At 39.0% G+C, this 13,512-nt stretch overlaps 1 protein-coding gene across 7 annotated transcripts in view; it reads left to right on the forward strand.

Moving 5' to 3' along the window:
• sulf1 (sulfatase 1) overlaps positions 1-13,512 on the forward strand; it is a 69,950-nt gene that overhangs the window by 43,636 nt on the left and 12,802 nt on the right. For all 7 annotated transcript variants that reach the window (XM_017717776.2, XM_017717786.2, XM_017717794.2 and 4 more), the window contains exons 7-14: positions 1,148-1,323; positions 1,577-1,705; positions 2,066-2,122; positions 5,603-5,738; positions 8,947-9,157; positions 10,965-11,220; positions 11,456-11,552; positions 13,055-13,149. In XM_017717776.2, the coding sequence (XP_017573265.1) occupies positions 1,148-1,323; positions 1,577-1,705; positions 2,066-2,122; positions 5,603-5,738; positions 8,947-9,157; positions 10,965-11,220; positions 11,456-11,552; positions 13,055-13,149 (1,157 nt within the window). The remainder of the gene's footprint in view (positions 1-1,147; positions 1,324-1,576; positions 1,706-2,065; positions 2,123-5,602; positions 5,739-8,946; positions 9,158-10,964; positions 11,221-11,455; positions 11,553-13,054; positions 13,150-13,512) is intronic.

Below are 13,512 nucleotides of genomic sequence, written 5' to 3' on the forward strand. Positions count from 1 at the left end.
AGCCTTCCCATATATCATTTGAATAAATGAGAAGTTTATTGTTAGTGACTATACATTGGTAATTGCAACTTGTAAGGTAGTGCAAATGTTAACAGTGTGGAAGGTTGGATAGCATAAATAAATGTTTTGTAACATAATGTAAGTAACATTGTCTGATTTACTTCCCAAAACTTTTTTTAATGTCATTTAAATATAAAACGATGAAATTAAAGACATTTCTGCAAGACACCTTTAACTTGGCACAAGGCAAACAAGAAAATAGCACAAGTTTAGAAAACAAAACGTTGGTCACATACAAAGGTCTGGCAAAACAATATACAGGTGAAAGTGACTCTTACTTTGCTCCTTAATTTTCTGCTTTCACACACTATTCAGGAGCTGAAACCTTTGGCATTGCACACCATGGAGTCACATGCAAATGTTTGAACACTCAAATTACATGTTTTTTGTTTTTCTAAGTGAAATTTTAGTTCTCATACTGTCATAAATGAACCATAAAATATGAAGTGTGCCATTATTTTTGCACAGACCATTTTTCTAGTATATTAAATTAAGCAAATAAACAGTAATCATGCACTAAAATGTCTCTGTAGAGGACATGTAAACTTATTGCCACTTAAGAAATCAACATAACATAACATTTGGACTTTTGTGCAACGCGCAGGACAAACTGATCCTTTAGATGTTTATTACACGATGGGACATAACTGTCTGGTCAGCTTGGTTGTTTCTATACCAACAACAGATTTTCGCCATCTGAAAAACTGTGTTTTGTGTACAAGAGTGGTTTGAATGTATCCTGCTTTTAATGTTTTGATAATGTATCTGTGATCTAATTACTGCCTTTTTTTCTGAAACTATAGTTGCTTTTTATCTTAATTTCATAACACTATTACATGGATTTCATTACTTAAATCATCTATATAGCCTAAAGAACATGGGGCAGCTAGCGTTAGCGGTTAGCATGTCACACTCAATCTATATACGGATTACAGTTTACATTTTTAATGTGAAAGGTAAAATTATCAGTGATCAGTATCACTGTCAACAAAAGCTCATTACTATAATATCGATGTCACTGTTGTTATGGGAGCAGGAAATTAATTCAGTGCATCTCTAATTAAAAAATCCTTTTGTGTGCCATCAGATATACAACACACTAGTGGACACTGGGGAGCTGGACAACACCTATATTATCTACACAGCAGACCATGGCTATCACATTGGTCAATTTGGCCTGGTTAAGGGAAAGTCCATGCCTTATGACTTTGATATTAGAGTGCCATTCTTTGTGAGGGGGCCGAATGTGGAGCCTGGAAGCAGGTAAGCGAAAGCAGCTTAACACAAACTTCATACTTTCTCTACTGTTGTCTTTTTGTTACTAAAATGTATCTCATTTTTGAAACTTTGCAACTTATTATTTCTAACTTTGTTGTTGTTGTTGTTTCCTATGGTATGATTTATGCTGTCTGTCTTTGTGTGAGCAAATTCTTATATTTTAAAATGTATTTGTCTAACGAATGATCTGATTGCTCTTATTTTATTTTGTATACTTGATATTTCTTTTTGACAACAGGAACAACCATCTTGTCTTGAATATCGATCTGGCCCCTACAATCTTGGACATTGCTGGCCTGGACACTCCACCTGATATGGATGGCAAGTCCATCCTCAAGCTTTTGGAGCAGGAGAAGACTGGCAACAGGTAGATAGAAACATCACTTGCAGTTTATGCTTGCTTTAAAGCATTTCTGATTTGTAAAAAAATGGATATGGTGGGGAAACATGTGGAACGCCATGTTTCACAATTTAGAATTTAGATGGGAAATCAGTGGAGCATTTGGAACCTGTTTGTGGAGGCTTTCTGGTATGTACAGTATGCCGAGAGTTATGATCGCTAAGTCTCTCGGGACTGCAATCACGATAGATTATGAGGAAAAAGGTTTCATAAATGAAGATGTTATTTTAAAATTATGAATTGCTGTAAGAGGTCACGCACAGTAGCTTTTGATATGATGGGCATTCCATGTGAATTCTATAAAGCGGTCTGGATTTTATTTTGCAGATTTAAACCAAACCGGAAGCCTAAAGTGTGGAGGGACACATTCCTTGTGGAGAGAGGGTAAATATGTCGTTCGTTTCTGTTCAGTCATTTATGCTGTGTTGCATCAACAGCAATAGTATAGTTAAGAGTCAGTATCATAAGAAAACATCTCTGAAATGAGAGCTTTATCAGAAAGGGGGAAAAAAGTGCTTAAAGGATTCATATCCTACATTTTTTCTTACATTGTTCCCCCCCCCCCTGAGGTCCACTTATGACGTACAGTTCATTTTCCATTGTTCAGCCTTTATCCATTACAATTAAACAGCCTGTCAGCCCTGTCAGCCTTTAAGACTGATGTGTGTAGATGAGTTCTGCTCTGATTGGCTGTCTTGAATTGTGCCTCGTTCAAAAGGCAGTCCAGGCTGAAACACTCCTTATAATTTCAGTGTGGGTGGGCGGAGATGAAAGGGCAGATACAGTTGTGTGCAAAAGTTTGGGCTCCCTGGTGAAATGACATTTTATTGATTTTTTTTTTTTTTTTTTTTTTTTTTTTTTTTTTTTTAATGCAAAAATATGTGAACAAATACTCCACAGACAATTTTAAGGCATAGTTACAGTTTATTTGCTGTATTTGTAACATATTGTAAAACAGATAACATAAAATGAGGTGTGTGTAAAAGTTTTTCATATTTTAGCTTTTATATTTTGTTAAGCTCAAATAAGCAGAAATTGTGCACTACAATTTGAAGGAAAATGTTATACGCAAGGTTGTTCTCCATGAATTACATTTTCACTGTAATTTATAAAAATATAATTTGATTTAATAAAATGGAGTTTTACATTTTTGCAAACGACTGTATATATAAAAAGTGTTGTTTTTGTTTTATCACTACACTGAATTTAAGAGATTTTGCAGCTTATATTCCACAATTGGCCTGTACAGATTTTTACATAAAATGGGCCCTTTAACATCTGTTAATGTTTAGAGCTTGAAAGATTTTCTTTTCAGAAGTTTTATTGGTCCATTTACTATAAAATGCTCACATAACTGAAGAAGTGGTCCTATGAGGTTTTCTTATGACAAGCACTCTGTCATATTAATATGATATTTGGAAAGGGAGATATTTGCTATTGGGAATGTGAAGCTCCTTATGTGAACACACCCTGCACGTCCTGGCGATTACCTTAAATTGGCTTGCTGCACTTTCTCAGCCTGTCAGATGTGTTACAGTAACTCTGCGGACGTAGACACACACAACGTAAACAAACCCTCCCCTAGGCGGCAGCCATATGCCATTACCTGTGGAATGAAAGAAAGTCTTCACCCGATAGCTCAGACGCTTCACAGAGTTTCTGTGAGTGCGGGGAGGAATGCTGCTGAGGTATCGTGTTTAGCCTGCAGCTCACCTCTCTTGAAGGCAATTCTCTGCCCACATTACCACTATAACTGCATAAGAACTCTTTTGCAAAAAAAAAAAAAAGTAATTTGCACATTTTTGCCATTGTAGTTCACCCAAGACATGTTCAGGGTCCAAACAGTGTCAGTCTTGCACTGGCATTACGAGGTTAATGTAGTTAACAAGTAGAAAGCTTGTGTGCATCAGTTAGCATCATGCAAACTACAAGTCTAAACCTTGTCAAGTTCTTATGTAACCTTGATAGACTTGCTTATGTGGTTTCTCACCATGACATGCTTTTATGCAATGGTGAGCTGTAATTGAGAGCTAGGGCTTCAGTTACATTTACATTTACATTTATGGCATTTGGCTGACGCTCTTATCCAGAGCGACTTACAATATGATCATTTTACAAAGGTAGGCCAAGGTGGTGTTAGGAGTCTTGCCCAAGGACCCTTATTGGTATAGTGTAGGGTGCTTGCCCTGGTGGGGGATTGAACCCCAGTCTACAGTGTAGAAGGCAGAGGTGTTACATACTAAACTATCCCAACCACCGAGTTCAGGCCAGGAATGCAAATCAAATGAAAGAGAGAAAAAAAACACCTACTATTATGCTAATTTCTGCTAGCATTCCTATGAAATTTCTAATAATGCATTAGCACCAAGCTAACCCTGGTGTACATTAACTTGTTTGCGCAGTCTAAATTAGATGTGGACATTTAAAGCTTGTAAAAGTTACTCAGGATGTTTTTAAAAAAAAAATTAACAATACATAGCGAAAATCTGGAGTAGTGCTCCTCAAAGGCTTTGCTCCTGTAGTTCAGCCTTTATTGCACGTTTGCATGCAACTTTGAGAGTTTTTTCCTCCATCAGAACAACAATAAAGCGCTGCTGATCAGAGCCGGCTGCTCCCGTGACCAAATAACTGCTGCACGTAAAATCAGACCCATGGTGGCCCACGTATTCATACCGAAAGGGCTATTAATCCAACCTGTTTTGCAAGCTGCCACGACAGTTCCTGTTTTATGACTCATGAGATTAGTATTGTAACCACTTCATTAATCTACTGTAATAAAATGCCCCTCAGAGCAGGCCGCTCGCCACTTAAGGGCATGGTTTACAACTTGATGGTTTGTTTATTATTCAGGGTTTTTTTTTGTTTAGCTATGTAAAGCGACCCTGGACGTGGTCAGACGAAAAAGTAAATACAGCACAATAGCGCTAAGAGACAGATTTATTTGGTGGTGGGAAACAGAAGCAGTTATTTCTGTGGCAAGAGGCTTTAGGGAGAGTCCAGTGCACAGAGGTCAAACGACATAGCCCAAGAACATTCTCTGCCCGAGTCTGATATGACCCTCTGCACCAAGTTTAGAACTGCAGTCTGAAAGAATTCATTCAAAACATGACTGGAGCTCAACAAAAATGTGCCCCAATCCAACTATAACCTGGCAAAAATTGTCTGAACTTAAAGGCAGCCCAACAAAATTCATTGTAAACTTGACTACAGCGATTCCTAATCATTCATTCCTAATTTGATTGTAGGTCTGACAAAATTCTTTCTGAACGTGACTATATCCAGACAAAATTCTGTCTGATCCAGGCTGTAGTCTGACAAAATTCTGTCTGATCCAGGCTGTAGTCTGACAAAATTCTGTCTGATCCAGGCTGTAGTCTGACAAAATTCTGTCTGATCCAGGCTGTAGTCTGACAAAATTCTGTCTGATCCAGGCTGTAGTCTGACAAAATTCTGTCTGATCCAGGCTGTAGTCTGACAAAATTCCGTCTCATCCAGGCTGTAGTCTGACAAAATTCCGTCTCATCCAGGCTGTAGTCTAACAAAATTCTGTCCGATCCAGGCTGTAGTCTGACAAAATTCTGTCTGAGCCTGACTGTACTTTGACAAAATTCTGTCTGATCCAGGCTGTTGTCTGACCAAATTCTATGTGATCTTGACTGAAGCCTTTATGTGCAATTTATATATAATATGCATATACAGTGTACTGTTAATTACGATAATAAAAGTTGTGAGTAAATAGAGCAGACTAAAATCTGTTACAGATGGTAGACTATGAGAACCCTGAATGTGAAGTTTGAACCAGACCATCTAAATAATGAAAAAATGATCTGTAGTCCAGCTCACTGAGCCTCTCTGTCCTTCCAGCAAAATCCTACGAAAGAAGGAAGATTCAACAGGAAGCGTGAGCCCAGCACACACCAACAGTCTGCCCAAATACAAGAAGGTTCAAGAAGCGTGTCAACAGGCCGAGTTTCAGACGGCCTGCGAACAGCCAGGACAGGTACACCACACATTATTTTTAACATATGGTCCCCACATAAAAGACATCATTTACTCAAATGGTTCCATGTGGCTTCACAGCCTGTTTTGGTATACATATTGTATACAGAACATCCCAGTAAGGCTGGGGCAAGTGTTTGGTGCAGCGTGGTCCCTTGAGGCAAGCTGCTGTAATTCAAGCTGCCGTTTACAGTCATCGAGGTGTAATTAGAAATTGGTGTGCTTAGTAAGAGCAGCTAATGCCCTTGTAGTCGTCTTTCATCATTGGCCTGTTAAGCAGCACTCAGAGTGCTTGGCCCCCTAACACTTCACATCACTGCACTGAATTAGAGCTGAACAATACAAATTGTTACAATTTTAGGTCGCATTAAAATGCAGCCTGGATTTCCAGGACGGTGCTAATGTGAACCAGGCACCTTTTAGAGCTTAGTTAAGTGTTTGCATCTAATGCTCAGTCTGGGAATTTGATTAAAAACAAAGGGTTTCTACAAAGAGTTTCTGGTTTGGACTATGTGTATGCGTGCATGAGCAAAGTGCACACTTGTATAGGTGTGAGGGAAAGCTGCTCTTGCCTGTTTTTGAAGAAAGAGTTAAGTGTCAGCTCATTTTCATTGAATCTGGGCAGAAAAGAATTGAGACTAATATATAAATGAGCTGTGTTCTGATTAGCTGACCTGTATTGTCTCATTCAAAAGCATAACTTCAGGTTGAATGGGCAGTACGAAACTACTGCAGGCTAAGTAGGTTTAGGCTGTTAGTAGGCTGTTTATAAATGTCTCTTTATAATGCCAAAGTGATTTCACCTATGAATATTTATTTAATGAAGGCTGTTGGATATACAGGATTTGAGTGTGTGTGTCTGTGTGTGTATGTGTGTCTGTGTATGTCTTTTTTTTTTCACATCTATGACTAAATGCGTTCAGTGAAAACTCAGTCATGGTCTGGGTGAAGACGGTAGACAAAACTGTAGCAGCTTTCAGTCTGACACTGAGATCGAGTCTGAGCTTGCAGAGTCTTTCTCTCCTTCACTCATACTTTGTCTCAGGGGTGCCCAAACGTTTTGTCTTGTGGAGCAAAAGAGCGGTGTTTGTGGTGGGCTGGGAGCCAATAAGGTAAAACAGTATGCAATTAAATATATATAGTCTATCTATATATTGCAAATATATATATATATATATATATATATATATATTGCAAATATATATATATATATATATATATATTGCAAATATATATATATATATATATATATATATATATATATATATGAGAGAGAGAGAGAGAGAGAGCGCAAGATGGCCTATCATGTTTAATTTGGCCTGCTAGATGCTGACTCTACTCTCATATCTGATTATAATGCATCATATTTAAATAATTTCTGAAGCAGTCCAGTAAGAAACAGTGTAATGTTATACGTTTCTAAGACTTAATTTTAATTGTGTTTTGTTTTACCTTTTTGGTCAGTGTCAGTGTCAGATTGAAAGCTGCTACAGTTTTGTGTGTGTGTGTGTGTGTGTGTGTGTGTGTGTGTATATATAAAATATGATATAAAATAGAGAGAGAGGTCTGTTTACCTTTATTTTGCACTCTCTACCTCTCACCTACTTTGTTTATCTGTCTGTATCTCTCATTTCTCGCCCTATTCTGTCTCTTGCGCTCGCTCTCTCGCTCGCTCTCGTTCTCTCTCTCTCGCTCTTGCTTGCTCTTTCTCTCTCTCTCGCGCTCTGTCTTTCTCTCACGCTCTTTCTCTCTCTCACTCTCTCACTCTCGTTCTCTCTCTCTCGCTCTCTCTCGCCCTTGCTCGCTCTTTCTCTCTCGCGCGCTTTCTCTCACGCTTTCTCTCTCTCGCGCTCTGTCTTTCTCTCACGCTGTCTTTCTCTCTCTCTCTCGCTCTCTCTCTCTCGCGCTCTCTCTCTCTCGCTCTTTCTCGCTCTCTCTCTCACTCTCTCTCGCTCTCTCTTTCAGTTAGGAATGTGTTCTGCTCTGTAAAAACAGCAGTAATGCAAGACTTCACCTGATGAGTGCTGTCCTCCTCCACTTCCTGTAGAGAAGTCAATGAGGGCAGTGTGTGTGTGTGAGAGAGAGTGTGTGTATGAGAGTGTGTGATAGCAGGTTAGCACGGGCCTGCAGAGTTTGGCTGTGAATGTGTTTGCTTTTGACTGACCAGCAGCTACTGGAGCCAGTCTCTCTCTCTCTCTCTCTCTCTCTCTCTCTCTCTCTCTCTCTCTCTCTCTCTCTCTCTCTCTCTCTCTCTCTCTCTCTCTCTCTCTCTCTATCTGTGTGTGTGTCTCTCTCTCTCTCTCTCTCTCTCTCTCTCTCTCTCTCTCTATCTATCTGTGTCTCTCTGTCTCTCTCTCTCTCTCTCTCTCTCTCTATCTGTGTGTGTGTCTCTCTCTCTCTCTCTCTCTCTCTCTCTATCTGTGTGTGTGTGTAGGTTTACACAGCAGTGTGAATCTGTCATTGTGTATGTACGCCATTACGAGTGTTTTCATTTTTTGAGAACTGACTTTGTAGGAAAACATTCCATGCTTCATTTTTCAGTACTGAAAGAATAAAAGCATTTCTTTATGGTTAAGGTTTGTTTAAGATTTTATTTGAAAATTCCAGCAGCTGTTTACACTGTGTCAAAATTTCATGATGAACAGACCAAAAGAAAGCATCCAAAATGACTGAATACAGTTGCTTTAAATATAGCTACTTTTTCCTTCCTCCTGTAAAGTTACTTTACAGATAGATTTTCCTGCCAGTGATGAGAATATATAAAACAATTCATGGATTTCTTTTTTCACACCTGTATGCATTTCTATATAACACAAATACATGCATATTATATTATTACTGCAAGTGAATACGTGCATTTCTGTGTAATATTTATGGGATATATGTCTGAGCCACTTGGTAAAATCAAGTGTATGAGTGACTCTCAGGTGGCTTGGTTGGCTCACCTACCATGCAAATGTTGCCACCGTCTGGGTCTGTGTGTTCATTTGTAACTGCTGCACAGACACAGTAACATTAGCCACTTCTTAACTTAGTTGCACTTCTTAATGTGGTTTTGTGTTCTGTGCAACAAGGCCACTTTAGACAATAGGGGTTGTGTCAAGTTCAGAATCCTGCAATAAACTGATTTACTAATTAATTTAAAACTAATTTAGACTCACTAATTTAGGCTTGCTCGTTTGATACAGTGGTGTTTTTGTGTCGAACAGAAGTGGCACTGTGTGGTGGACATCACGGGGAAGTGGCGCATGCAGAAGTGTAAGGGCTCTCTGAAGGCCACCTCCAGAAAGAGAGTGAGGAGCTTGCGGCTGCGATCGTACGACAGCCGGGAGAAGGAGTGTCGCTGCGGAGAGAGAGGATATAAACCGGCCAGAGCAGAGAGGAGGGAACACAGGCACGTCTCACAGACCAGCAGCCAGCGTGAGTAAAACTTGGGAATGAGCATCGTATTATATGGACAAAATATAGCATTGTGATTATATTGCTTATAGTGTGACATGTTTAAAGATTGGCAAACATTATTTTGAGCAGAATCATTTTTTTTGATAAATAATTATCTTGATTCACCTTCAGTCTCATTCATCTGGAGCTATGATTGGTTAGAGGACTCATTTGCATATTGTGGCCTTTTGCCATATTCGTCTTGCAAAGGCTAATGATGGTGGATTAATCTCAGCACTACTGTGTCACACACGTGGTGATGGTGTGTTAGTGCATGTTGCGCTGGTATGAGTGGATCAGACACAGCAGTGCTGCTGGGGTGCTAAAATACTGTGTCCACTCTATTAGACACTCATACCTTGTTGGTCCACCTTGTAGATATAAATTTAGATGCAAATTTAGACTTTTGCTACACAGTTTATGTTGGTCATCCTCTACTCCTTCATCAGTGGTCACAGGATGCTGTTGGCTGAATCTTGGTTGGTGGACTATTCTCTGTCCAGCAGTGACACTGAGTTGTTTAAAAAAAAAAAAGTCCACCACCACGTCAGTGTCACTGCAGTGGTGAGAATGATCCTCCACTGCTCTGTCTTGGTCCTGTGGGGGTCCTAACCATTGAAGAACAGGGTAAGAGGGGGCTAACAAAGTATCAGAGAATCAGATGGACTACAGTCTGTAATCGCAGATCTATAAAGTGCACCTATATGGTACGTGGAGCTGATAAAACAGAGAATGAGTGTAGAAACAAGGGGGTAGTTTTAATGAAGTGGCCATTTGGTGTGTACATTGCTTGAGGTGTTATAATGATCAGCGTTTTACTAGAGAAAAAATGCAGGTCACTTGAAACCAGGGAGATTCAGTGCTGATACTGTGTAGTCTAAATTAAGCATTACGCTATCTCAGAACTCTTATACTCCACAGTGTGCACTGAAAAGCATCCCATTGGATAAGGATGAATATATAGTGTGAATAAGCGATAGACATTTACAGTCAAGCTTGAGATTTGGTGTTGCAGTGACACCTACTGGTGCCACCTACAATGTGCATGCACAGTGAAATTGAATATTTCTTTATCCAGTTGAGACTCAAAGGGAAATATTTGTATGATGGAACTGAAACAAAATATTCCAAATAGACATCTAATATTAAATAGGCTAAATTCAAAGAGATTTATTTGTACATTTCAGTAGAGTCTCTCCAGATGGCCACCACATCTTATATGAAAAATTAATATTACTATTCATGTGCACTAGATATCTCAGAGAAATCGATATTTAAACACAATCTCACCAGATAGCCATCTGACCTTATAAGATAAGTATAAATATATTGCTGCTAATATGAAAAGAATATTGGTGCTAATATACAGTCATTTGCAAAAGTTTGGGCACCCAAATTCAAATGATGTGCTGGTGGAAGTTAACATATCCTCTATGGAGAGCACACCTCTGCATATTTTAATGCACAATCATTGTTCATTTGCTGAATTTAACGTACGAAAAAGTAAAATAAAATAAAATAAAAAATACAGTGTGGCCTGTGCAGAAATGTATGGCACGTTATATTGATTGATCATTTTAAACTAAATTATTCATTAAATTGGCTAAATTGGCATATTTAAGCATGTTCTATATAGAGGATGTATTGACTTATTTTTTCGCTTAGAAAATCAACAACAGAATAGAACAGAATCTCTCCCCATGTCCATCTTACCTACTGTGAAATAGATGACATGAACATTTAGTCTAAATGCATGTATGAAGTTTGCATATGTTCTCTATGGCAGGCTACAGGCCTCGCTTCGTCCACACCCGTCCTGCTCGCTCTCTCTCAGTGGAGTTTGAGGGGGAGATTTACGCCGTGGACCTGCAGGCGGACGACAGAACAGTGACAGAGCCCCGGCCAATCAGCAAGCGGCATTATGAGCCAGATATGTCCGTTGACTCTGACTTTGGCCTGGAGTCAGACGATACGTCTGAGGAGATGCTGGCTGATGATACAAATGCTGTGGGCTACCCAAACTCACTGAAAGTCACCCACAAGTAAGGGAGGATGTTCTTTTCATCTACCTATTTATGGATATTCACAATATTGTAAAAACTTGTAGTTCAAAATGACAAGTAAATTTCTGTTACGTTAGTGCACATTGAAGTTAACCGTTTCAGAGCGATTATAGTGTTATATTTTATTGTGATACTTATGTGAAGACTTGGATTCGTCTGTGATATGATGCAATATATATATATATGCTCTTGCTAATCATATAATGCATGACAGGTGCTACATCCTGCTGAATGACACTGTGCACTGTGAGAGAGAGATCTACCAGTCTTCTAAAGCCTGGAAAGACCACAAGAGTTTTGTGGACCAAGAGGTGAGCATTATTTCATTAACTTTGGTTTGGTTCTTTACACCAGGGGTGGGTAACTGAGGGCCCGTGTCCAGCACAGTTGATTTTCCTGCTCTCGCACATCAGCAAAACCTGGTAATTCGCTGATGAGAATCATGTGCTTGAATAGGAACATCACCTAACTGTGCTGGAATCCAGCCTCCCTGCCTGCAGTTCTACACACCCCTGCTTTAAAGTCTAAGGGTCTATATGTTGCACCCACACTTCAGTTCCTCAGACTCACAACTTAAGAACTCGGATATTAGATTCATAGTAGGTGCTGAATAAATGATAGTAATTACTAGATAATTCTTAGCAGGTACTGAATAATCCATGATAGTTACTGAGTAATCTATAGTAGTTACTAGGGATGCAGCAGTACACAATATATCATCGAACCATATATCACACACCCTACGGTTTGATACGCACATGTGAACTGCAGTATTACGATGTGCCTGTTATTTTCCTATCATTGCCAAAACTGGCTTATTGCACTGCACACTGTAATCAGATTGTACCTTCAGGTCCACAGAACATCTTTGGAGCCATCAGCACTCAGTCAGAATTTCTCTGGAGCATATCAGAGCTCTGTATGCAAACACATAATGGGGAAGAGAGGGGGGGATAAAAACAATCCCTTAGCTCCAGTGTGACAGTGGTGAGCACTGGAGGAAAACATCACAGAGGATTATTTCAAACAAATTGACGCACCCTATCTACCTCTCTGTAATTATTTAACATAAAGAAGACCAAGCACCTACAGGTTATCAGCTAAGAAGCACTTTTCATTTTATTATTTTTCTATACAGTAGAAACAGAAGCTAGGCCTAGTTAGTTATGCTGTCGTTTGTCTGAATGGAAGGCTTTATTTTTCTATAGGTGACAGAAAGAGTTCATTGTCTAAAGAGTGATGTGTTTTTATTGTTTTCTTAAATATAAAGTTATCATTACTGTTAATGTGGCTCAAAAAACATGATACGTGCTGAACTGTTGGACCACTGTACCACTGCATCCCTAGTAGTTACTGAATAAATGAGAATAATTGCTAAATAGTTAATTGTAGATACTGAATCATTTATAGCAGTTACTGGGCAATTTATATTAGTTACAGAATAATTCAGGAGTTCATGGTAGTTACTGAATACTTTGTAGTAGTCACTGAAAAATACATCATATGATGAGTAACTAATAAATTTGTCATTTAAGAGAGATTCTAGTGGTAAGCCAAGCAACTCTAGCTATTAAGTCACTACAGCTACAAAAAAAAAAGTTTTTTCAAGATTTGAAGTAAAGGCGACAGTTTATATGGAACCATCACAACGTAACCAACCACATGAATGCTTTTTTGCATGGTTGAAGACCACTTTCATACCATACTGAGCCCTTTTTGCTGAGTATGTATGTCAGATAACTTATTTGTGTCCTGACCAACATTGCTTGACTTGCTGTTTAATCATGGTGTGTTTCAAATGTCTTCATCGCAGATCGAGCTGCTCCAGGACAAGATGAAGAAGCTGAGAGAGGTACGAGGGCACCTGAAGAGCAGAAAACCAGAGGAGTGCGACTGTGGAAAAAAGAGGTTTGTTCCAGACTTACATTTACTGATTCTTATGTCTTCCTGTATGACTATTACATCAGCAATCTGGGAAAGTTTTCTCACTGTGCACTGACAGATTAAATGATAGGTGTTAAGTACAAACTGTAATTCATTTGTCATAACAAAATGAAAGTGCTGAGGGAACATTTTCTAAATATTCTTTGTGCCCTGAAACGCTCCCGGAGTATTTTACTTCTGAGTTGCTGTTGGTTTTTTGTGTTACTCAATACTGTGACGGCCTGAAGCTCTGGAGCCAAATGCTGTGCTTAAAGTAGATACACTCTCCAGCAGAAGAGTTTCAGACACTTGCATCACTCTCCTTATTCATTTATTCTGACGCTTCAT

Source organism: Pygocentrus nattereri, chromosome 24, assembly GCF_015220715.1.
Source record: "Pygocentrus nattereri isolate fPygNat1 chromosome 24, fPygNat1.pri, whole genome shotgun sequence".
Lineage (NCBI taxonomy): Eukaryota > Metazoa > Chordata > Actinopteri > Characiformes > Serrasalmidae > Pygocentrus > Pygocentrus nattereri.